The sequence below is a fragment of the Diadema antillarum genome, unplaced genomic scaffold (genome assembly GCF_040938485.1).
Source record: "Diadema antillarum isolate AM-2024a unplaced genomic scaffold, OU_Dant_1.0 seq00000389_RagTag, whole genome shotgun sequence".
NCBI classification, from domain to species: Eukaryota; Metazoa; Echinodermata; class Echinoidea; order Diadematoida; family Diadematidae; genus Diadema; species Diadema antillarum.
Window position 1 is genome coordinate 1,107,379 of NW_027271386.1, and position 27,607 is coordinate 1,134,985.

Here is a 27,607-nt window from a genome sequence, read left to right on the forward strand (position 1 = left end):
CACTTCAATTCAACTATATTTATTTCCCACAAACAAAGTAATACATACATGCACAAATCTATTTATAAATAGGTATGTATCAGATTTATAAATGTTACAGGCCTATATCATATACAGAGAGAGATGAGGGGACATGTGTACTGACAAAGTGCATATGATTACATATCTACCTTGGATCTTTTCATCTTCCATTGCCTTACTCAATGTTGCATGCTAACATTGCTGCTTTTCAGTAAAGCTAATTGCTGCACACACATATATTGTATGTCTCTAACTACACTGTAGTTAAACCACCTTGGCCTGTGGATAATTATGTTTATTACATCCCCTCCCCCAATTGTTTTTTTTTGTCAAACAACCCAATATTCTACCACATGTGGTTGTAGTATAAGCATTTCCTTGGCCTATCTGACTGCTTTTACCTTTTACACTAGCCCCTCAAGTGATTTGTTCATTTGTTCTTTGTATCTAGAATGGCATATCAAATCTGTTCCTACCAATGAAACAAAACGTAATTTCAAGACCATGATCTGCTGAAATCATCTATAATCTGATATTTTTCTATTTCAATGCAATCCTCTCTTTTTTTCCTACCTTGTTCCTTTTGTTAGTTTACTGACTTTGGATTAAAAAACAAAACAAAACAAACAAAGAAACAAATTTCTTATTCTGGCATGTGATTCTACGATCATTTCAAAGAAACTTTTTTAACCCGTTGAGGACGGGCTGATTTTGCTACAACACGCATTTCCCATAGACACTCGCCTGAGTATACTAGGGACTTGTCTTCAACGGGTCAAAGTTTGATCAGAGATAAAATAATTACTTTTAAAGAAGCTTTCTGTCTCTCTCTCACTCTGTCTCTCTCTCTCTGTCTCTCTCTCTCTCTCTTCTATCCCTCCAAATTGGACAAACTTCAAACACACAAACACCAGACACACACAAACATACACAAATGCGGATCATCCCATGTAATATTAACCTTCTCCTCAAGAAAAGGGCTATTCCTGGTTTAGATACATCGGGGGGATTTTCTGATCCTCTTTCTTGGTGTTAAGTGCCTTCTGTATGCAATAACCAGTTTCTTTCTCACCCCCACCCCTATCTCTATCTCTCTATCTCTTCCTCTCTCTGCCAAAATGCAGCGGTGGAGATGTCAGCCTGAGCCTCGACACAATGCACGGGGCTTTGGTGCAAGCACCGTTTATTGGCACAGTCTGGGCAGACATGTAGTGGAAAAAAAAAAAAAAACGCTGCCACTGAAACTGACATCTCATTATGGTGAGTTGCATATTTAATGGAATATATACATGCACGGCCGGAGCAGCATCGTCACAGACTAGGGTATTGTATATGCACCGCAAGCCTGGATCTGTCTCCTCTCTTTCTATCTCCATCTATCTATTCCCTTCTATCTTTTTTTTTCTCTCTCCCTATACCTAGTCCTTCTATCTACTTTCTCTTTCTGCCTGTATCTGTCTTCTCTTTTTCTCTTTTCTATCTCTCCATCTCCCCACCAATTTATTTCCTTCTATCTTTTCTCTGTCTCCTTTCACTTAGTCCCACCATATCTTTCCTATTTTTGCCTGTATCTTTCATTTTCTCTTTTCTCTCTCTCTCCCTCTCCATCTATCTATTCCATTCTATCTATTCTCTCTCCCTCTACCCAGTCCTTCTATCTACTTTCTCTTCCTGCCTATTTCTCTCTTCTCTTTCATTTTTTTCAATCTATTCCATTCTACTTTTTCTCCATATATATAGTCCCTCTGTATACTTGCCATTTCTGCCTGTATCTCTTATTCTTTCTCTTCTCTTTCTCCATCTCTCTCTAATCTATCTTTCTTGTGCGTATATATATATATATATATATATATATATATATATATATATATATATCTTTCACTCCATTTAATACTTCTATCTACTTTCTCTTTCTGCCTGTCTCATTCTCTCTATATATATTTTTCCTTCTCTCTCCCTCAACCTATATATTCCCTTTTATATCTTTTCTCTCTCCTACTTCTTCATTCCATCTTCTCTCTCTTTACACTTATTTCTCTCTTGCTGTGCTACTTCCTAGCTCTTTCAATCACTTGCTCTTCTGCCAAATGTTCCTTCCTCTCTAATTTTCTTCCAATCTGTCTGCCAGTCTACTTCTCCCTATCTTTTTATCTCTAATCTAAACTTTTATTCTTCTGCATTTTTCCTTTCATTCTCTCTCTTCTCTCTCTCTATATATATATTTCTCCGTCTTGCTTTCTCTCCACAATCTTGTCTTTTCTCTTTATCTGTTACTCTGTGTTCTTCCCTTTCTATATTTCTTTCCAAACTCTATCTCATGCTAACATTTTTGGTGATAATGTTTGTCTTATTCAGCTAAAAGTGCGTCCTTTCCTGTACTTTCGCTACATACCACTTTCTACCTTTCTTCCTACTTTATCTTTATGTTTTTGTTTCTTTCTTGTTCTCCATGTCTTTCTCTCCACTTATTTTCTCCATCTATCTCTCTCTCTCTCTCTCTCTGTATATTCATTTCTCTCATCTCTCTCTCTCTCCGTCCTTTCCAATATCTTTCATCTCTTCACCGTCTATCGCTTGTTCGAATTACTCTCAGTGTAAAAGCTAAAATTTGCTTTTCATTTTGATGCTTTCTCCCGCAGTCACCATCATCTTTCAGTGGTGCACATGGGTGTATGCAAACTGCATAGTGTGTCCTTGTCTGTGTGTGTATGTGTGCATGTGTAGGTGTAGGTGGATAGGGTATTCATGAGTGTGTGTGTGTGTGTGTCTGCGTGTGTGTGTGTGTGTCTCTCTCTCTCTCTCTCTCTGTCCGAGTGTCTATATATTACTACTTCTGCCACATTTTCCACCATGCGTATGCATTGCATGTGCGTGGATATATATGTGTGTGTGTGTGTGTGTGTGTGTGTGTGTGTGTGTGTGTGTGTGTGTGTGTGTGTCTGTGAGTGTCTCTGTGTGTGGGTGTGTATACAGCATCTATGTGTGTGTGTGTGTGTGGGTGTGTATGCAGCAGCCACCGCTTAACCACACCTACAAGCGTTGGGTTTCTGCGTGGCAAGTGGCGGCAGAAGCAAGGACTAGCAGGAAAACTCGCACCAACAGCATGATCCCACCATTCACAGCACTCTAGTATCATACGAGTCTCACTCAGGAAAGACATGGCAATACCAATAACAATTAAAATAATAATGATTATGATAACGATGACAGCTTGAATTAATAACACACTAACCCTAAAGATGTTATACACTTAAGGTGAAGGGAGATATCTACACATGGGTCTTCCACAGATATGAGAGCACCAGTATACATAGCAGTCTGTACCCCGATTATTCGCAACCAGATAAACGAAACACGCCAGAGGCTTGGATTACACGGAGGACAATTTTCAATGTTCCACCGATTCCCCCTCGTAAATCAAGTGTGTAAATACAATTTGCGGCAATTTATGTGAAAATTTGGCACGTCACATCAAACAGCCGAGCTGAGCTGGCGGGAGGAGAAATAAAGAAAAAAACTGGCAAAAGAAGGAGAAAATTTCAAAGAAATGATTCACTCATCGCGAAACGGACAGATGACGGTGAAAGGAAAAGAATAGACTGGGATCTGGCAGAGTAAAAAAGAAGAAGGAACTGATTGTTGCTAAGGAAAATCTGACAGTATTCTGGTGACAATGGTTTTGCCATTTTCACTGCTGTAGCTCCCATCTAAAAAAAACACCAGTATTGATGCACTAAAATAGAAAATTGGAGCTAAAAAATGATGAATGTGGCACAGATGTCTCTGCAGTATAAGTCATGGTCGCAATCTACATGCAGGTTTCACTTTATCTATGATATACATACCTCATTTGATGAATCCTCTATTCTGATTGGTTGAAATCTGGGGCATAAATTCAATGATTGCCTGAAGCCTCATAGTACCCAAACTGCCCCATAGTACAATCTGCCCCATAGCATTAAACTGCCCTCTTTTTGGTAAATAGGTGGCATATAAGTGGATGTGTATGTTACATGTACTGTGAACACTTGGCTTCCATAGCCCAAAAAGGTGAACCTTGTCCAATGCCATTGCAATGCAAATGTCTATAACGCAGCGCCTGATGTGTGAACCAGATAGCATGATCGCAATAAAACCAAGTAAAATTTCTTTTAACTCTATTCAGTACATAAAACAGATACAGATCGACTGCTCTGACAGAGCAAACTCTTAATGCATCCACATCCATTTTCTGAACTGGTCTATGATGACATATTGATCCACCGCCTGTGAAATATTGGAAGTTCTCTATGGTTTGATGCACTTCATATCCAATTTCCATAAATGCCATGGGTTAAATTAGTTTCCATTGTGTTTGCAATAATGCAATGCAATGCATTACAATGCTAGGCTCCCCTGTGTCTCTATGCTACACTGCTGTCAGGAATATTGTAAGATGGCCTTAGCAGCATTAACTTGTAAAAAATGTAACAAATATCAATAGCAGCCATGCAATCAGTTTTATTAGTACAAAATTATGTAGTATCCAATACATTACCAGATGGAATAAAATAGTTGTAGTATCGCACACATAGACAAAGAGGAAACACTGGTCGATGGCTTTGGTGAAGTAAAAAGAGAGTTTAATAAAAGTTTGAACTGTTGCACTTACCAAGAAGAACACACACAATGGCAAACATTATATGACACTATGACCCCGTTTACAGTGCTGGGCTGGACCGAGCCGCAGCCGAGCCCATTTGGCCTTTTTGCGTATGGCCTTTTGCGCGTTTACACTGAAGCGAGGCTGGGCTGGGCCGTGGCTCGGCCGCGGCCGAGTCTACCCTCATTTCAGTGTAAACGCGCAAAAGGCCAAATGCGAGGCCAAAATTGGCCTCGCATTTGGCCTCGCTCTGGAGGTGGTCTTGGCCGCGGCCGAGCCGCGGCCGAGCCCGGCCTTTTCTCAGTGTAAACGCAAACTGGGCCAAAAGTGAAGCCAATTTTAGTCTGGCTTCTCTGCCTGTACTATTTCGCTAATCAGGATATTAACCCCCTCAACGTGGAAAGCTAGCATAGTTTAAGGTGGTTTTTGTCCTGCACAAGATTTTTTCCTTCAACAAAGGCCTTTGCCCGAACGTCGACTTCGGCGCCACAGTATTCAGTTGGCAAAGGGTCTGAAAACCAGACAATACCAAAGTGCGTTTGTTTACAAGCAGAGCGCACTACTACAACAAAATATTGAAAGGTTTGAATTAAAAGCACGGCCAAGCCCAGCAGTGTAAATGGACAAAGTTGCGGGGCTCGGCCGCGCAATTGAGGCCTGGCTGTAAACGGGGTCTAGCTATTAGAAACCCTCTACACAGCTTCATCAGACTTATGATATTTACTGGAAAAAAAAAAGAAGCATTGGATATTTTTTTTTTTTGGGGGGGGGGCATGAACATGTCTTATGTGTATACATGAACACACATGTATGTCCTTTTATTTACATACATCTGTGACTTCCATGCATGGACAATATTTCAAATTTCACTGAAAACATCAACTAAGGTATATTCATTTGTGTATATTGACACCATTATTTACAGGTACTGCAATCAAAATGTTGTTGTTGTTGTTGTTTTAACTTGAAATTGAGCTTGAAATTGACACAAGAAGTAACATTTCCTTTTACATTACACCCTGAACAGCTGATCTGGCTGAAATACTGATTCAACCCATACATGTAAAAACTTGAGAAAAATTTACATTACGATCTTGATAAACACAAAAGCACATAATTGTCCTGACAATGTTTAAACCAAGGAGGTTTAAGAGTTGGAGTTCCAACTGGCTGTAATTATTCAAACAGTTGTCAGCTGATGTACAAAAGAATTTCACAGGTGCATTTGTGCCTTTGATGATCGATGTTCAAAGCCGCCATCTTGCTGAGCAATCTGAAGATTCATTTTGAACGTTAACATAATATTGGCCATGTTTTGCTTATTTATTTATTAAATGAAATGAAATTTCACTTAATGATAACGCATGTAAAACAAAAGTCAATTCCGCGCAGAAATTTGTTCAAAAGTGTAAATCAGAGCTGTATCATGTGAAAATGTTTAAAACTGTACCATCCTGGAAAGCCAGTTTTACCACTTTTCCATTTAATTCCTACAAATAAAACTAGCATGGAATAATCTTCAAGTATAATTCTTTATTGATAGATATATCAGATTAGTGCCCGGGTATGCCCAGTCGAGTAATTTTCATCTTTATTTCAGCATTTTTTGCACAATTTCTATTCGCACTTCCTCGTGTCTGTACCACCTATCTTTTATAAGAAGGGATAGCGAAAAGTAATTACCATCACAAAGACATATCTTCCTTAGAAAGTGGCTGGTGATTATGCAATGAGACACGAGTCAATTGTCTTACTATCTGCGTGGAAGATCCTGTTTGGCACATGCTTCAAATATTTTTGAGCGGCGGCATCGAACATCTAGTAAAGGAAACAAGACGGATGTGACTCCATTTACTTGAACCTCCTTGTTTAAACCAAAGATAACATTCTCCTACACAGCGGCATACTTTCAAGAATGTGCGCAGATATTGTTAGGCACGTACCATCAAATTTTTTAGTAGAAGACTACAGGGAGATGCAGTACAGTGCACAAGACTGGAATGCGTGTTTGAAACCATAGCAGCATGTATCTATACATGCAATGCAACTTCCACTGGATTGAGCACACCGGGTGTGAGTATAGAAGTAAACTCATTAAGCCGGCGGAAATGTTACCACGTTGATGTGATTAGCAGACTGTGGAGTTGCTCAAAGGAACATGGCGCTACTTCTTCCAACATCAGTCAATCATCAGTTGAAGGAGCAGTTTTCATTCTTTTCTATGATGTATAAATGAAGAGTTTTATCCCAAAACGAGCGAACTCCATTCTTGTTAAGTTGAGATATTTGTGATACAAGCTGCTAAAAAACAAAGAAAATCATAAGAAAATACAGGATATTTTCAATCGTAACTTCTAGAATATTCCTTGTTATGTTACAAGTGAGGTATTACTGGAAAGGTTTTATTTTGTTCAATATGATGCTGGACTTATTTTGAAATGTTTGAAAATGGCACTTAGCTCATTTTGAGATGAAACTCTTCATGTATTAAAATGATATGCTGTCTTTTTTTATGCATGATTAATTATCTTCTACATCAAAAAGAAAGAAAGAAAGAAAGAAAGAAAGAAAGTGCATCTCCTCAGCCAACTTTTCATTAAATCAACAAAATGTTAAATACCTAAACTTCTACATTCCATTATAAAATTTGGAATAAAAGATATTTTTTGTGCACATTAAGCACCTGGGGCTGGTAAATCTATGAAACTTAAAGATACACTTTCAAGTGATGCCTGCAAAATTCTCCTCCTATTAGACAACTTTACACTTTCCCTCTAAGATAATGATGACAATAATGATAGTAATAACAATGATATTGAATACCATTATTTGATAAACATGGTGTATGTAACAGTTAACGTTCCAAAAATGCATTACACAAAATCTTTCACAGTAAAGTAATAACGATTTCTTTTTTAATTTCAATTCATTTGTGCAACTTATTCAAGACTACAATATAGAAACAAAAAACACAGCAATTTATCAATCAAATTTAATATAGTTGATTTATTTCCAACAATTTCCATCAGCACATGGTGTGAGATGTGGGATAAGTCAAGATTTTCCTATCATTCTCCTTGGTTTAGGGTCTAAATAGCATTCTTGGATGACTCGTCTCAAATAAGATTTTAGACAAGATTAAAGGCATATCAATTCCTAGGAAATATCATTATTAACATTATCATTATCATCATCATTTATGATTCTATGGCAATGTCCTAGTCTACAAGGCAGTGACTTTCAATCTGACCCACAGGTCTCACCATCTGAATGATATACCAGCCAATGCTTGTATGTTTGGGTGCGTTCGAGCGCTCTCCTAAAGCAAACTGTACCGTACCGTACCCGCGCCAGAGGAGCGTTCAAATGCTCCTAAAGTGTACCATACCATACTGTACTGAGCCAAAAGTGGACCACTTCCCGATGTGCTCCAAAAGCGTACCAAAATGTACCAAAAGTTTGTTGAAAAGCATGCGCGTATCATACACATACGTCACAATGCAAAGACATCATTCTCTTTGTTCGGGACAGGTGTAAGTAGTTCAAGCGCCAGGTGGATGACATTCTTGCTAAAAACATGCGTGACCTATTATGAAAAAAAAACTTGTGAGGTATGCTTTCTCCACAGAGCGCTCGAATGCTCCAAAACTGGCACAGTTCGGTATGGTACGCTTTGATTCACTTTAGAGCGCTCGAACGCACCCTTTGACCACTTCACTGGTATTTCTCCCAACTCTTTATGAAAGAAGTAAAGTGGATTCTTTTACATGCATAATATGACTCTCCTACACACAGGTCTCTCTACCAAAAGATTTGGCAATAAGGATAACATGCCTTGCAAAAAGGGTGCTACTCTTAGTACTGCTAGGCTGAGACTTGAACCTCGCGCGCATGCATGGAAGCTAGCCCACAGTCCATAGTCTTATCCACATGGTCTTAACCGCTCAGCCGTGACAGCTCCCTTGGTACCATCTTTCCTCTCTACACAAAAGTACCAACAGTTGGCTTCTTCCACAAACTGCTACCACATCTTCAACTCTTTCCCTATAAAATACATCTTACTTCCAGCCCTACAAGAATGTAACAGTCTTTTTAAGAATGTCAGTATTAATTTGTTGCTTCCCATAGGTGTAATACATGGCTTGCCCAGAGCTTGTAACCAAAGGGTTAAGTGGTTGTGAAAAAAAAAGAAAAAATATTTGAAGTTCTTAACTGCCCCCCTGTGTGCTCTCGCCGTGGCACCTCACTTCGGTGACCAAGCCACCCCTGCATCTTCAGGACAATGGGACAACTCCAAACAAGAAAACTATATTGATTAGGGATAACATGCATGAACTACAGTGATGTAGTCTCAGTAGCCACACCCTAGTATATAACAATTGGACACAGAATTACATAGGTAATATTTTCTTTCATGTAGATATATATGAGAAAACATGACAGGTCTTTGACAGGCAAGGTCTTGAAGTCTAGTGATCAGACTAATAAGTTTTCTGGCTTGATCTAATACATGTGATACAATGCTGAATCAGTTGGAGGTGTGTGTCATAATATTGATTTGTATATACAGGGGCCCCCACACACACTCTTACTACAATCGTGTATGTAGTCTTATGAAGTCATAAGAGGAGTACTGGAAATTCAAAAGAAATGTGAGTTAGTTATTGCATATCAAAGAGTACCTAAACTTTGCACATTATACCATGTTAATGACTTGTGAACGTACCAGTTCAAGGTCAAGTTCAAGTTTAGTTTAGTTCAAAAGCTAAACAAGGAGGGAGAAACCAACAAACACATTTCAAGAAAATTACTAGCATTATAACCTTTTCAATCATTTTGTGCCATTCCTGAGTCTCTCAGTCAGATATTGTTTAAATGTTTGTTTCTAAACATTTACTGTAACTATTCTATTTGGGGATCATATTGGTAATCTGTTACACTTGATGGTCAAACTTCTGGTATCTTACATCAAAAGATTGAATTGATGATCTGATTTCTTTGCCACGATACATTGAGATATCTACACAGAACTTGTGTTCCTCTTACTTCTTTCCAATGAGAACTACAATATACTTTGAATAATATGAATTAATATGATTATATTACATGAAACACTATATAATGGAGTTTACAAAAATTTACACAATTACTTTGAATGTGTAAACAATGTGAATGGAACAATTATTTGATTTTTTTTTTCATTTTCAAATCAACTACACTCAAAGTACAAGGTAGCTGAAAACATGTGGCAAACTTTGATGCTATGTGATGGATTAATAACATAATAACATAATAACATGATGACACACAAGCTTACTCACACACACACACACACACACACACACACACACACACACGCACACACGCTGATGAAGTAGTAAATCGTGGTTATGCTTTCCTACCAATAAAAAAAAAACTACACAAAAAAAACCCAAGCAGTGCAGACAAGACATTTGTATTTAGACCAATCATATTCAACCCCCACCATTTTTTTTCCGGCACATATACACAGGGGCATAAATCCATTTTATGCCTCATGTGGATCCTTCTTTATCTGCATCAGCCCACTACCCTTGGTGTAATCTAAAGAAGAGCTGGTGTCCCAGGTATACCTTCACTTCATAATTCAACTAGCTGACGCCCACGCAGATGTAACTTTGCCGTAGCTGTCTCTTTTCAGAAACTCTCTATCTCTCTTTCTCTTTCTATACCTCTCTTTCCCTCCCCCTTTTCATTCTCACTCTTTATCAACCCTTATCCGTATCTTATCTCTTTCTATTTCTTTTTATAAGTGCGCGTAGAACTATTAATATTTAACAGTTGCGGATCCAGAGGGGGGCGCAACCGGCGCACGCCCCCCTTTAATTTTCGTTAAAAACGAAGAAAATAAAAAGAAAAAAATGAAACGAAACCCGGAAGTGGCACCAGAAATATTAGTCCCCCCCCCCCCCTTTACAGAATTCCTGGATCCGCCCCTGTTTAAAGTCTACTTTGGCTTTCTCCTTCTACAGTTGTATATGAAATTTCTATCTGCCTATCAAATTAATCCAGGTAACCTGCTATACATTTATATCAAACAGCATTTACTCTGTAAATTGCTACTCCTCTTTCATCCCATGTATACCTTCCAAGTGTGCTCAGTATACATTATATGCACTAACTACTGTATACGCCATATATTTCGTGAGTCTAAATTTTCGCGAATCGGGAATTCCCGACGATTTTGCAAGTGGTTAAATTTGCAATCGTGGAGTCCTGTACTGAACGGAGAAATGTACACGCATACGTCATATTCACACTGAGATCAGAGTCACTATTTTCATGTGTCTTTAATTTCATGATTTGCTCCTAACTTGTGAAATTTGCGAAAAATAAAAACCTTGTAAAATATTCGGCGTATAAAGTATGTGACTGGTAGACAGCTTCAATTGCTTAGAAAATAATATTCTGCATTGCAGATATATACTTTCTGTATACCTATAATGCTCCAAAACTTGAATGTATTCAATTTGTATCATGCTGACAGATAAATGTGGAAATAAATGTGATATAAAAAGTCATATTTTTGATATCTTTATTCTTCATTTTATACTCTAATGACCCATAAAACAAGTACAGAGATGAAATAGTCCACACTTGTATCTTATCCATAGTAGTATATATTTAATCTCAAATAGCATGGGCAATAAAAGCAGATAATTAGCATATTAGCTTACAAAAACATAACTCACCCATTCTGCCTGTCTATACTAGTGTTTCTTCTATTCATTTTCCATCTGAAACAATATGTGACCCGCTACAACAACAGGATTGGAAAGTCGGGGGAGGACAATTTTCTGAAAATTGCATGACATTATTCCTTTACTCTTCTACTTTAATTTCATATATAGCATAACTCATAAAAGTACTCGGTTGCGGAGATATCAATGATTTTATTAGCGTATGTCAAGTGGTTGTGGAAATCAGAGTTTCGAGAAAAACGCCTTCAAAGTTTTCGTTCCGACGCTATCATGATCAAGAGGAGGCGAGACAGTTTTCACCGCTTGACAATAGAAGATATGCTCCTAGCGATCTCTGTGATGTTCATTCAAGCTTAGCGCCAGCGGTCTACGCACGACCAATCAGTAATCAGGATGCCATGCATTGATCAATAAGATCACTCCCTCGTTGCTAGGGGCGGAATCTAGCTGCGGCGCTAAATCCAAATCTTCGGACACGATTCTGTCACGTTTAAAGTCGGAAAATCATGGTCTAGAAAAACGCTGATTTCTTGCCAGACCTTTGATCATTTAGCTTCAAAATTTCGGCAGATGATCTAGACAAAACATTATACTACAAAATTATGCCAAAAACAGAAATCCGATTGTTTTGACCAATTTCGATGGTGTGACTTCAAACTCAATTTTCTCGGCTCAGCCGTCAGCGACTTTAGGATCCTTTTGTTGTAGCGGGTCACAAGATTATAGTCTCTATGTAATCAGTCAGTGAGCAAGCCACACATACCGTAAAAGCTGTTATTTTCATGAGGGTTTAATTTTCGCGAATTTTCCCTAATAACTGTAAGGCCGCGAATTCAAAACCACGCAAAAATATTGCAAACAGACAAGCTAAATGCACTTGTGAAAAGCTTCAGTGTCAAATCACACACACACACAAAAAATTATCGCAAAAATATCCGTGACCTCCACAATTGAGAAATACATGCAAAATAACAGCTTTTAACACGGTATCCTTCTCTTTCTATCCACAGATATATTTTTCCCTATCTTCCTCTATGCAGTCTTTCTTTCTCTCTTTGTATCTCTTTCTAAATGAGTCTATTCTCTCTCTCTCTCCTTTCTCTTTGTTTATCTATACTATCTCTCTGTCTTTCTATCTATCTATGTGTATTTATCTATCTTATGTGTATTTATCTATCTATCTGTCTATCTATCTATGTGTATCTATCTATCTATCTATCTCTCTATCTATGTGTATCTATCTATCTATCATCTATCTATCTGTCTATCTATCTATCTATCTATCTGTCTGTCTGTCTGTCTATAGATCTATCTATCTATCTATCTATCTATCTATCTATCTATCTATCTATCTATATCTCTATATCTGTCTCATTTTCACCGAATCTCCTTAACAGTCTAATTGTATATCTTTCAGCAGCTGGTCTGGTTGCATGTACATTGATTGTATTCCTATCTAAAATGCTCTCTCTCTCTCTCTCTCTCTCTCTCTCTCTCTCTGAAAAGTGTATACATCTCTATCTACCAATATGTTGCAAACTTCTCCTCATGTCCTTCCATAGCACAATTTGCATGTGCCATGGTGGGGACATCTTTAAATGGTCATCTCTGAAAGAGCATAAAGCCTTGACTTTTTACTTTTTATTCTTCCTCATTTTAAAAATATCTAGATAGATCCCTGCATCAGAGCTGTGATGAGTGGATACCACAATCCAATGATTAAACCCTTGGCCTTACGTCCTACAAAATTTGTACATCTCACTGAACTGTGGAAACAGACAACAAACCACTGAAAAACACAAAAATACGTCGTGGCACAGGTAGAGAAAAACATCCCTCGTATTCAAACTGCAGGAGTATTGATTGTGCGAGGGTAATTCTACGGCTTGCAGTCTGGAAAGGAAAATAGCGGGTGAGGAAGAATTGATCTCGGGCGTCCAAAAATAGGCGCGTATAAACACAGACTGCCCACTGTAATGTTGTAAGAATAGCGATGTTTGGTTAAACTGGAACATTGTGCTTTTTGGTCACCATTCAGTTTATAGCCCTTTGCTTTAAATACAAATGTGTGCAAGATATATTATGGTTTAGGCCTTGAGGGTTGTTGGCAAATTTCTGCTTAAATTCTTGCATTTAGGCAATTAGGGCATTAACCTCTCGGCACTTAACATTTCACACAGGGAGGACTAATGAGTACTTTACTGCATGGTAAAGAATCAGGAAATGTCAAAAAATGAAAAAGAAAGGTGAATGAATGAAAACAACAATTTCAAAAGTAATAAAGATGACATGCAGTTCATAAAAATCGACCAAATAGCTCCACTTTTAAACTACTGCATGTGATCTCAAGCGTCAACACATGTGTCCCAACACTGCTATGAATTGTTCAAATAACTACCATTAACCTTTCCATGCAGCAGATTAGCTGCACTGTATGCATTTCAAAGCATCTGTGTAGGTAGATAAGGGCAATAATGACGTACCGAACTGAGAACCAAAAGGGCGTTAGTTCTGTGTTATATAGTCTACAGTGTCAATGCCTGTATCTCTCTTTAATGAACAACAATTCCACCACTTGTAGGGAGGAAAAAGGTAACAAAAAGCTTCATAATAGGCTAAATGTCATGTTTTTCTAAAATTTAACTTTCAGATGTAAGAAACAGAGTGTGTAAAAAATCCTGATTTAATTGTCTGTCTCTTTTCATGTTTCACACTGACTTCCACGAATACCATTATATATTACAAAATACTTATAAAAGGCCAGCAAAAAAAGATACATTATTTCTAAATCTCATCATTCTATGATATTATGGCTCCATCCCCTACTTTGTGATGCTGCCCTTTTTCTACCTTGATTTTTAAATAGAGTACTTGTATCAAATTTGGTCTTTGAAAAACAAATTACCACAGAGTACCAAAGAGGAAATTAAATGTCAGGGAAGAATTTTCCAACTCAAATTTGATTAGCAATTTCAGCTGATGAACAATATTTTAAATGTTATCCTGTACACTTCTATGGAAGAAAACGGCTACACAAAAGTTAGTTTGTGTAGCAGTGTTGTAAAAATGCATAGCAAATTGCGATGCGATACCAGGAAAATTACTCCCTGAATGTGATTGTCAGTCCTCCCTCCCTTCACCCCATTTTTTTTTTTTTTTTTGGGGGGGGGGGGGGGGGGTGGTGGAGAGGGGGTGGCTTGATATTGAATGTCATGAAATTTATTTATTTGACTGCATTTTAGATTGAATGAACAAATATGATACATTATCCCATAAATTGGTAAGTCCCTAAATTCTGGTTTATGCTACACTAAGTCAGGACCACCAACCTCTAGACACACACAAAAAAAAATTGATAAAAACATACCAAAACACAGTGAAACAACTAAACAAACAAGCAAATAGATAATACCATATCCCGGAGGTAAAAACAAAACAAACCAAAAAACATACATATTGTATAAAAATGTGAAAATTTACATACATCTTAAGTACTAGTATGCTGAATCAGAGTTCAGAAGTACTGTAAAAGGTAGTTTTTTTTTTCTATCATTTCAAAACCTTGTCATTTTATTTTGCATGAAGACAAATTGTACCAGAAATACTAATAAAAGAGGCTGTTTGACAGTAATTTTTAAAAATGAATTACAGCATGAGGTATTCTACATTAAAAAAAGACTTCATGTTTTGAATAAATTCATAATGCATTTAACCCGTTGAAGACGAGTCCCGAGTATACTCGGGCAGGTGTCTATAAGAAATGCGTGTGGTATACAAAATCAGTCTGTTGTCAAAGGGTTAAGGAAACTTTCGTTTTACTAACACTACTTACCAGTGGGGATTTTTCAAAATGGAAGACAAACATTGAAAAAAGTTATAACCATGATTAGATACTGGCGAGTCAAAAAATGATCATGTCAATCCATAAACACTGCATTTAATTTGCAGTGGTTCCAATTATAAGCATGACAGGCCAGAATTTAAACATTTTATTGTCTTTTAATTTTACATCTTGTATGTCTTTCACTCTCAATCTAATTCTTCATGGAGTGTAACCATTAGCACCCACATAGGTTTGTGGTATCTAATGAATGAAACAATAAAATAAATACTTTGGCATGGATTTGGGCAACTTGATTGTAACACTTTTCTCTACTGGCCTGTAAGGACCACTAAATCTTTAAATGTGAAATTTTGGTGGCCGAAAAAGAGAAATGCAGTGGCCTGAAATAATCAGAAACGTAACAATCCAACTTGAATTCCGAGTATACTCAGGGAGGTGTCTATGGGAAATGTGTGTTGTAGCAAAATTAGCCTGTCCTCAATGGGTTAAGTGCCTCATTGGGCCATTAAAAGATAGCCTTTTTTTCATTTTGTGGCTTGACATCAAATTTCAGTGGGCCCAGGCAATCGCTAATGTCAAGTATTCAAGTCTCAGTTTGTGTAAACTGTATGTACTCAAATTGCAGAGTACAGTGACATACTACTGATATGAACTAGGTGATAAGAAAGTGCACTTAAACACATATTAAACTACACACACACACACACCCACACACACACACTGACATGTATTGCTGGCTGTGGCTGGAACGGTGGCTTTTGAGGGGACATCTCTGGGCAGTTCAAGGATTTATAGATCAGTGCTTCATCCCCTTAACCCGTTGAGGACGTTTGATTTTTGCTACAACACCCATTTCCCATAGATACCTGCCTGAGTATACTCGGGACTCCTCCTCAACGGGTTAAACTATAAACTGTTCCCTTCAGCGTTTTTTTTTTCCTTTTCTCTTTTTCAATTTTAAACAGGAGTCATCAAAGGATGGTATGTAACAATATCAGCAATGTGAAATACTCTATGATATGGGTATACAACAGAAAGAGTTCACCATCAAAATGTGACACCTATATACTACAAAAGTAGTTTAATGTTAAAGTAACAAACATTTTCGTTTTTTGCCATTATTACACCAGAAATTCCTTAATACTGACTGGCTGCAAATGACATATGTTGCTGTGACAGTTACAGGCATTGACAATTCTTTGCTCCAATCTTTATATCTGTTTGATTTGATTTGATTTGATTTGATTTATTGGTCCCTGTATTATCATGGTACATGGACATACATGTACATGTATATATACACACATTGCTGATGCCATACATATAAACATCAGTTGTTAGCAAAATATTTTTTCTTCACTGCCTTTATACAACGTACAGCAGAAATGTATCAGCAATACAATGAATAATAGGGCTACTGCATAAGCATGGCTTGATTTGGTGCAGCCCTTGTACATAACACACACAGAAAAAATGTTTATAAAGCATGGATAAGCCTTTAAAGAATACAGATCTATGAATAAACACAAGTAATGTAACCACTTGGTTGATTTTGAAGAATCACAAGGCATTTACGAATGTGATACAGATGTAACCTGTCTTCTCATTAACTCTGTCCATTGCAAGATTCAAAATTCCCAACAGACATAGTATGTGACCTGCTACTGTCATGTAGGCAGTGTGTTGATATAGCAATGTGAGTAGAGATCTGTTGCTGAGCTGCAATACAAATATAGGCATTTGAGAGACAGACTGAGAATAAACAACGGGCCAAATTGTTCTCTTCTCTCTTTATTTTTTTCTCTTTTGCTCTCTCTCTCTTTCTTTCAGTATATCAATGAATATCACTGGTATCATAGGGGAGATGTGAAATAGAAATATATAAACATAGAGCTCTGAAAGACAGGAATAGCAGGTGAGAGATAAGTGAGAGATATTTATTATATCAACTGAGAGGGACAGATTCAGATTGAAATATAAAGGAAATATATATGGGAAATATATAAGTGTATATACCTCCTAGTTGCAGATGTCTGTATATTAGATGTGATAAACAAGGAGGCATATATCTCTGTGTACATAGATGCCCGCAAAAGGACTGAATGCTTAGGAGATTAAAGAGTAGGTTTAGTAATTCAGTTTGAATAATCATCATTATTTAATTTGCCTCAAAGACAAATGTGTTATCTCCAACCTGTAGATTACACAATGGATTGTGCAAGAGAGCTTTCTCAGTAACTTATTTCGGCAAAATTATGTAGAATTTTTTTTCCCTTCATGTGATATACACTGTATGTAAACCTTCAAGAAATTGCTTGTTTCTCCATCTGGTCACCTACCAATAATCATCATTTGCTTCTAAACCCGATGTCTTCTTTGTATTACACAGGGAGGGGCATAATAAATGCCAGTGTTTATGATGGGGTATCTAATAGAACAGCCATGGCTTTGTACACAAGGCATGGAGCGTTAAACAGAAGTGGGCCTACATGTCAGGGGCTTAGCGGCTGTGTACAATAACTAATTATTGATCTGCCAGGGAATTATCGGTCCTGTCCGTTAATGCTGGGGCACCCGTAGCCGGGGAGTTCACCGCAACTCATAATCACATTGGACGGACAGGAGAAATACGACTTCTGCACAGACGGCAGCCGTAGATAGCTAGCAAGTTGACTCCACGCATGTACAATGTAGCTGCTCTCTGCATGCATTACATGTAACATTCAACACAAGGACATCATACATATCGCAAAGACTTGTACGGGAGGACCGTACGCGCGCGTATAACCACCTGGTAATACTGGGTACCCATAGCTGTTCCATATACCGCGGAGCAAAGTGTACACATTAAGTTGGAAGATGAACAAAATTGCGATGGTATAAAATTGACCCAAAACTTCCTTACAGCATCTCTCCTCTTTACATATGCAAATACAATGAAGAAAGACTATGTTGGTGTACTGGTTATCCCAGTCACTGTATCAGATTATGATTTTTTTAGCGGTGTTAATAGCAAATGTACTCTTAGTTAATATTCCATTTCGATGGATGCGATCGCGCGCGCAGCAGCGATGAAACCGATGGTCAGGCCACTAATGACGAGATAGGACTGACGCACAAGTGGTCGGCATAAAATTATCTGGAATGTCAGCTACACGTTCCTGGTTACTTACCGTATCAGCTTAGCTTGTTTCTCCTCCTCATGACGCTGTCTATCCAGAACCGCCAAAATTTGAGATTTTTCCTCCTCTGTTAGGTGACTTAAATCCAGCTCGGGTAAAACCGTTGCTCCAGAAGCAGCACCAGGCGCTGGGCCGGGCGGGGAAGGTCCCGGAGAAGGGGCGGCCGCCGGTTTGCTCAACGATTGAGGAGAAGCCATTTTTCTCGCCGCTAAATTTGCTGTCCCTGTCAGCCGAAACGGCTAGTAAAGTCTCCCCTTTTTCAAAATGAATCCTCGTCAGTATATCATCTAATCCATGCTTGTTTTATTGCTTTATGCAGCCGGTACATCTGGCATAGCGCTCGGGCTGTAAAGCCCGCTTCTCAACCCTTCGATCTAAGGTAGATGATGAAAACACATCCTACGCATACATGCAGGGATATACCCGTACACTCGACGAAGCCATACATGCACAGCCTATTGCGGAGGGTTCATCAATATATTCCGGGCATACAAACCCACGCACACAGCGCCCGAGAACGCACGTAGAGCAGCGAGCTCGCGTTTACTTTCCGCTGAAATATTCATAATTCTGTGTTCATTAATAATTCATGACGTATTCGCGTGTTGCCAATTATCTCGGACGCGTCGACTCTCCTCGCAGGGGGGAGGTCTCCTTGTTCGCAGGTACCGGTAATATCTTTGGAGGATAAAGGGCAAAATACAACTAGATATAAGAGGATACAATCGGTTGTGGACCGTCTGCATTCAGCAAGTTTTTTGGTTTTTTTTTTCTTTTTAACTCTATTTGATAGACTTCTCGATTTCTACACCTCATTCCAAGCCATGAAAACTTAATAGACTAAAGTCGAACAGTTGACTATAATAAACTATAAGCTTCAAGCATCGGTAAACGTAATTTGTATGTAAATAGATCAAAAGTAAGATAGTGAGAAATATTGCCACAAGTGAATTAGCTTCCACATTCAGTAACATGACATGTTTATGAATTGCTCTCTTTCACTATTCTACTACCATTATGGTGTCAATTCTTATGAATACAGTAAAATGGATTATGGCTACATATTGCATGAGCGTAGGACAATTGCAGGGGACGAACAGGGTAGACTCAGTTTGGACGAATTCATGGATAACTTTGTCAATTATGTAACACGGGAGATCACATGTACCTTTCCCAGAGGTGATCCACATGTGGAGGTCGTGAAATTTACATATTATGCCCTTTCTGTCCCTCCAACCCCCCCCCCCCCCCCCCCCCCTCGTGGGTTGGTCTCGTGGTACCCTCTACGTGTAAACGCCCAGTGTAGGTAACCCGCCTGATTTGAACAAACACGTAATTTAGATTCTGGAATTAAATGTTGCACGTCACACACTTACGACCACTTACCACTCTTCACCTCGGCTTAATATTTGTTTGTCTTATCATTTCTTATGAGTCCTTAAATTATTCATTTACGCAATCTCACTCAACATCTCCTGTTCATCTGTCTTTGCTTAGCTTATAAATCACTTATTTGATCATTTATTTCTCCAGCAACCGTTTGAAACGCAGGAGAATGTTTCTAGCAGTGAGAAAATCTTTTGCGTTTACACTTTACTTACTTTGGGTTGTTCTTAATTTTTTTTTTGTTTTACTGGACACGTCGCTACATTTTGTGTTTTTAACTAAGTTCAGTTTGCTAAGATGTATTACTGTCTCCATGTTCTGGGTCATGGACAGTAAAAGTAACGTTAATAATAATAATGATAATAATAATAATAATAATAATCATAATAATAATAATAATAATAATAATAATAAGTACAGCATTTGTAATGCGCCATCGATCTAGCAGCCTATTCTGAGGTGCAGAGGGACATATAAAAAGAATAACATACATTATATAGTTGTACATGAGAACGCTGAAGAAGAAGAAAGAGATAGAAATATATACCCGATGAGCAATTCAATGAATATTCACCCAAAACAAGATGCGAACATATATGACTTAAGAAGCTTTTTAAATGTTTCAGTGGTTTCTGCTGATCGGATCCTCAGTGGAAGAGCGTTCCAGAGAGATGGGGCTGCAGAAACAAAGGCTTTTTCTCCGAGAGTCGAGATTGTTCTTTTAACTGTTAATTGTTTACTACATTTTCTGCCAGGGTAGTACACTGTATAGTTCTGAAACAAGGTTTTGCAAATATATTGGAGCTGAAGAATGTACTACTTTCTATGTATGAAGAAGAATTTTAAACTCTGAGAGTAGTCCATGACATAAACTGTGCAAAGGTTTAACAGGAAATCTTGTATGATATTACCGATAGACAATTCAATTGCTAGACAAAACACAAATAATTCAAATCTTTTCAATCATTGACGTTTGAAAGGGTCTAAGGGCAAGGAGGACCCTATTGTTATTGTTATAATAATTGAGTACAACCGAATCTTGTCCCATCTGACCGAATAGTGATCCTACTTTCTGGTATTAACAATTTCCACAAAGTGTTTGCCTTACTTCTCGCTTGATTGTTTGTTCAGCATAATTTGTCTGATTTTCCTTTATTTGGTGGACTTTTTTCGTCAGGTGTTGGTTGGTTGGTGGGTTGGTTGGTGTTATCGTTCCTTTATTTGTAACTTTTGCTTGTTTCTGTGTTGTAGTTTTCATTTTATTTTATTTTATTTCGGGCGGTGGGGGAGAGGGGCTCCATCAATCATCATTAAAACAAAAAACTTGCATGTTCTGGTATCCAGAACACAAACATACATGCCGGCTTAGTCTCGCTGACTCAAAATGAAATTTCGTTGATGCTAAATCTATATATTTTCCGACTTTCTGCTAATTCTTTTGTTGGCATGATGTGAGACCCATGACATTGGAACATTAATGGGAGCCATATTATTATTTTCCACCAAGAAACTGCATGGCCAGCCAGTTGTTTACATTGATTTATTACGAAGGCACCGTAAATGCTATTCCGGGTGACATTCGCTATTACAAAAGTTCGGTATTCTAAAACTAAGTCCCTACACCTATGGATGTTTGAATCCGAAATGAAATAGGGTTGGATAATTAACAAATTTGTGGCGTTATTTCTGAGGTTTGTTTATCCAAAAATGAAACAAGGTATGTTAATCCAAAAAGAAGGTGCGTACTAGTAACCTTTCGGAATTACGAACCCTATATTTTTATTTTCGGATGAACGATCCTTCGAAATAATAATCCTCTGTCATTTTTTACTATAAAGGAACCATCGGAATGACCAACAACATTTGAAATAACCAACCTTCAGAATAACCAACTTACTGTAACCCTATTTTCAACACCATTTCTCGAACTGCAGTCTACAACATTTATTGAGTTAGGATGTAGATTTAACTACTTTCATAGTCAAGAAGGACTAACTTAATTATGGTGCAGTGTATTCAGATTATTTTTATCTACTGTTATGTCCTTATCCTGTGAAGTTTGAATTAAAGATATGTTTTCTCTTAGTAAAAAAGAAGGACATTAATGACCAGAGTGAAGCATTACACTTTTATTTCGAAGCATGTAAACAATACGTAAATTTTTTAACTAATTGATCCAACTGATTAATGATACATCATTTACCGACCTGATCTATTGCATAATTATCATCAGTTTATCGATTCCATTATTCTGTTTATTGCCGGATACATTACAGCTTAAGTTTTGGTTCTTGTTTCATGGACGTCATGTTTCAATCAATTTCCATGGAAGAATTGAACATTGTGTGGTTAAATATTAATATCTTGATCACCAATATGACGTCAAATATTATGATGTTACTTTGACGTCATAGTCTAAGCCTATCAAGATGAAGTAGACGAGTATATACTGTGGCCTCGCAGAACAATTCGCTAAATGAGGTCTACATGCGACCACAGGCTCGAATGTCTTCAGAATCTCCCAACCACTCACCATTCATTATAATATGAATCGTAGATGGCGCTGTAGTAGGTCACCTTTGCGTAATATGTTGGTAACGCACAATGTCGGAGATCCAGGTTTATGCACAACGATACGTGGCAAAATCTGTTTGCCTGTCTGTCTGCCTGTCTGTCTGTCTGTCTGTCTAAACGTCTGTCTCTCTTTCTTTGCATGTTCGCATGGATGTAAATTTGTCTCATCGATCACATGCATAAGTGACAAAGTGAGGTACAACGTAATACAGAGCCAGTTATTATTCTCTGGTTGAAGGTTGATTTCGTTGAGCTCTTAATCGAAGCGGTTTGTGGCTTTAACTTTTATCACGGTACTTTTCATAATTTAAAGATAATTTGTCAGGTGCATTTAATGATAACATGCTTCATCAACCTCTCTAACTTCATCACTGATGACTTTACCATACCAGAGAGCCCTGCTATTTTTTTAATGTATGATATAATATATGTAATATTATTACAATGAAGAGTTTTATCGCAAAACGAACTAACTCCATTCTTCTTAAGTTGAGATATTTGTGATTAAAGCTGCTAAAAGACAAAGAAAATAATAAGAAAATACATTATATTTTTAAATATAACTTCCTTGTTATGTTGCAAGTGAGGTATTACTGCAATGGTTTAATATTGATCTATCTGATGATGGACACACTTTGAAATGGTTAAAAATGGCGCTAAGCTCCTTTTGCAATAAAACTCTTCATAATAAAAACCACAACTTTGTCAGAGACCCATATATCATGCAATGGACCAGGAGGGACCGTGATGGTAAAACGTCTAATGATGAGATTACCTGATGAAATTAGCGCCCAGGCCCCTTCTGTTTAGAGTTGAGACACTTATAATTTCTTGTTTATTCTTGTTCCATATTCCACATTTTCGTACAAACTTTTCATTCCGTTTGATTTCGAAAAAAAAAAATAGTTTAAACGCAACAGTCAATTTGAGATAAAATTACACAAATGTATAAGAACATATCATTAAAGAATGTAATAATGAGGAACCTCTTGAATAGCAAAGCTTGTAGGATGTAGGTTCCAAAGTTATAGTATAGGCGTTGTTTACAATGCGTCTACAACGAAACATGACGAAACATACAAGAAATGCTGAGAATCTAATAAAGTTTAAGGAATGCACAAAATGTTATCTAATGCTCATGATTAATTGCGTACCAGAAAAATGATTATACCACGGTGGTGTCTCAAAATGCTCCTCCTCCTGCTCCTGCTCCTACTTCTTCTTCTTCTTCTTCTTCTTCCTCCTCCTCCTCCTTCTTCTTCTTCTTCTCCTCCTCCTCTTCCGTCGTCGTCTTCTTTCTTTTTCTTTATTTCTTATTCTTCTTCTTTCTTCTTTTAGTACTTTGGATTTCATTATGCCTGTCAAAATAATTTGAAATAATGTATTTAGATGATGCCATAATGTTTCAACATTCGCTGATTTGTTCAGGGTCTTAGCTATCTATACGCTCTTTCCGAAATGATAAATTCCGTGCTTAATGCAAACCCATCCCATCAAACTATACTCACTGATGACGTCTTCACTGCAAAAAGGCCGGTGTTAAATATAAAACACCGAACTGGTGTTAAATTTCCGCTGCTCGTTTGCGGTGTTAGATTAACACCTCCGGGTGTCACTTCAAAAAATAAACATGTTTTTGAATAGTTATTTTCCGATAGAGTCACTGATTCTTTTTAAAAATGTGTGAACACATCTACACCACAGCAACACCAGTTGGTGTGGTCTCCTATTGACACTGGGCGGGTGTTATACCATTGACATTAACACCAGCAATATCAAATCAACACCATGCGGTGTCATTGTTGAATTAACACCAGTGCAGTGTCGAAAATATCACCAGCTACAGTGTCAAATTGACACCACGAAGTGCCAGGTGAACACTTTTCAACACCATCACAACATACTTTCTACACCTGTGGGTGTGTTCCTCTATTGACACTTGCTCGGTGTTACATCTAACACCCATGGTGTTTAATCTAACACCGATGTTTTTCCAGTGTTTGCTGTTACAAAGACTAGTCTGTCTTCCTTGTAGCCGTGGTTCGATTAACAAGCTTGTCTGGCTTTAGCACCCATACTTGGTAATATGTTTAGCCTCCTTTCGGTAAAGAATTGGTTGAACGGATAATTGACTGAGGTCCATTTGGCCTGATATTGACTTTAGCTGATGCCCAGTTAAGTCCGATGACCAATAAGTTTAATTACCACATTGTAGATTACGGCCAAACCCCTCACAGGGTTATTGATCTATACATTTGCATGCATTTTGCATGCAAATATCATCCTTTGTGCTAGATCTGATTTTAATTAGGACCGGAGTAAAGGTCAAGTATCCGCTTCTTCCCCTCCCTCCGGCTCCCCTATACCCCCCCCCCCCCCCCCCATGATAGCAAAATTGGATAGCAGGCCCTGTATACTGTCAGTTCCATGACGAGGTTGACTTCGATGAGAAGAAATCACAGCAGCGTGCTCTTCTACGGATTTCCACGTCGCAGATATCGTAGCGGATATTATAATAACAATCATTATTAAAATAACAATGAAAATAATAATAAACATCTCTAATGCGCACGTTCTGACAATTATATATCACTCAAGGCGCTACAATCATTTATACATTATAATTACTCAACAATATAATTCAAAGGAATAAGTTAAATAGATTGAGACATCTGACAAAAACACAATATGCAAATGAAAACTGGGATGTCCTATACTTCTTGATAAACAGATGATACTTAACCCGTTCCGTACTGGAACCTGGTGGCCTGCATGTTAAGTCTATGGGTATTTCAGGATTCAGTATGAAACAGGTTAAGGCGTGACTGAAAAGTTTTGAGGTTATGAATGCTCTTAATGCTACCAAGAAGCCTATTCCACATGGTTGGTGCTACATAGCTAAAAGCGCGGTCCTCATAATGGGTAGTTCGTCTGCGAGATAGCACCCAGCACAGTAGATAACGACGATCGCAAGGTCCCTGATATACATAGGTGCTGCATCATATTATACCTAATGTAATTATGTATGATATACACATTTTGGTCAAGAACCGACTCATCTATTCAACGTCTGTACTCATAATTTATTACAACTTTAATAAGTCTATGTCATAATGATAATTGTAATTGATTCTCGTTGAACCCACGTCAAGAAAGGGACGAGTGTGTGTTAATTAATGAAAGAGCTGCGAAAAAAAGACGTTAAATGACGCCTCGTTCAATCTGCATAATACTTTTGACTCAAGAAAAATTATGTGAAACTTGAAAGTTTGCTAGCTTGCTCTTTGTGATGTCTCTAATTTCTTGTCCGATGCTAACAAAACATTTACAGTTCCGTGAAATAATTTTTACAAAAAGTGAGCTTTCTCAACGGTATTAGCATGCAAGATGTATTTTTTGAAGACAACACGATCACGACGATAGAAACCTAATCTTTCGCACTTTCAAGAATTTCACTCATAATATTATCCGACATAATAATGATGTCAAAGTTATTATCGTAACGGGGCTTCATGCGACTGAGGCTTGCATCATCTTTATGATACCAAATTGCCCTCCATATACTATAAGACGAGTTTAGTACATCGAATATACTAAATGAATATATCAAAATATAATGTAATTTCTCTTTTGTGTAAAGGATACAGCAATGTTATATACACGTTCAAGCGACCATTGAATATTACATATAACTTTCAAACTTTAAAAGCAGGTCAATTTACCAAATCATCGTATGTTTTCCAGTATTTACATCAGTGAATAAAATTGATGTTCTACGAAATGCTGTAAACACGAAGATTTGTTCACGCAACTGGTACAAGTCCAGACAACACAGTCTATGACGAACAAAATGTTGCTGTCTCAAGCTTTCGTTTGAGGAATTTTAGTGTGCTAGAATCTGGTCTTCATTGCTCTTCCTTACTTTGGAATTATATTATCTCTCCCACTTTCTTAGCTAATATGACTTTATTAATTTCTAGAGATGTTGAGTCTAAGAGTTGAAAATCATTTACGAAAGGTCATGATAATTGCATAATCATCACTGAGCTCACGTTACAAAAAAAAGCTTGTTACAACATGTTCCATCTTTCCACCACCTTTTTTTTTAATATGGTGAAAATTCCCATTATACTGCTCATTAACAGGAATATCAATATAGCTGAATGCCGTTGTTGTTGTAGCCGATGTACCATCTGTCCATTAAGCTCATATGACGTTATGAAAACATTCAACTGAAGCGATGTAATCAGTTACTATACGATAATTCAGAAAATGATGACATATGAATAGACCCTCTTTGCTTATACCATGATCCTTTGGAATAAAAACACTTAGGTCAAGGTCAGTGTTCTCTTTTCTGTTAGTATGATATTCACCTTTGTATATTTTGTGATATGTTTCCACTCCCAGGATACGCTATTTTCCCTGGAAAGCAAAAAGTGTGGTTTGTGCTCAACATGTCTTTTAGCTTGACCCTATCTTGCTAAAAGTATGAACGATTTGCGTTCCCCCCCCCCCCCCCCCCCAGTTTTATATTCAACTTTCAGTTTGTCTGCTCCTTTGGACGTTGCCTGGCAACGTTTCTTTTGTTTTTTTCCTCTCCACGCTTTGTTGTTGTTTTTTTTTTTTAATTTCCATTCATATCTTTGAATGTACTGGTCTTGTCTATCTCCCCCTTTACACCCTGCCCCCCCCCCCCCCCCCGAACAAGCGGACGAATGGATCAAAAAGTGAAGAATCTCCTAGCGTAGAGGGCAGCAGCTCGATTGAAGCACTCATCCTTGCGTCGAAGGGAGAAAATTTAACTTAGGAAAACAAGAACTGTCAGCACGGGAAAGTAGAAACGATTTTATTAGTTCTTTTGACAGTAATACCAAGTGAACGATTTGCTCAAGTCTGGATAAGTCTATGTCCATCCTCCTCCGTTTTAAAGTTGTCTATATCATATCTATCTATCTATCTATCTATCTATCTATCTATATACCTATGCATCCATCCAACTATCTATCAATCTATCTACATATGCATCTATCTATCTATCTATCTATCTATCTATCTATTTATTTATTTATTTATTTATCCATCTATCTATCTATCTATCTATCTATCTTTCTTTCTTTCTTTCTCTATTTATATATCTATCTATGTCTGTGTATATAATTATTCATTATAGTATTTGTATATTTGTTATTCTTATCATTATTATTATTATCCATTT

At 37.6% G+C, this 27,607-nt stretch overlaps 1 protein-coding gene across 2 annotated transcripts in view; it reads right to left on the bottom strand.

The window, feature by feature from the left end:
- The window catches only part of LOC139731964 (regulating synaptic membrane exocytosis protein 2-like), a 207,513-nt gene extending 188,647 nt beyond the window's left edge, over positions 1–18,866 (bottom strand). For both annotated transcript variants that reach the window (XM_071642836.1, XM_071642835.1), the window contains exon 1: positions 18,421–18,866. In XM_071642836.1, the coding sequence (XP_071498937.1) occupies positions 18,421–18,626 (206 nt within the window). In that variant the 5' untranslated portion in view covers positions 18,627–18,866. The remainder of the gene's footprint in view (positions 1–18,420) is intronic.
- Between the last annotated feature and the right edge of the window lie 8,741 nt (positions 18,867–27,607).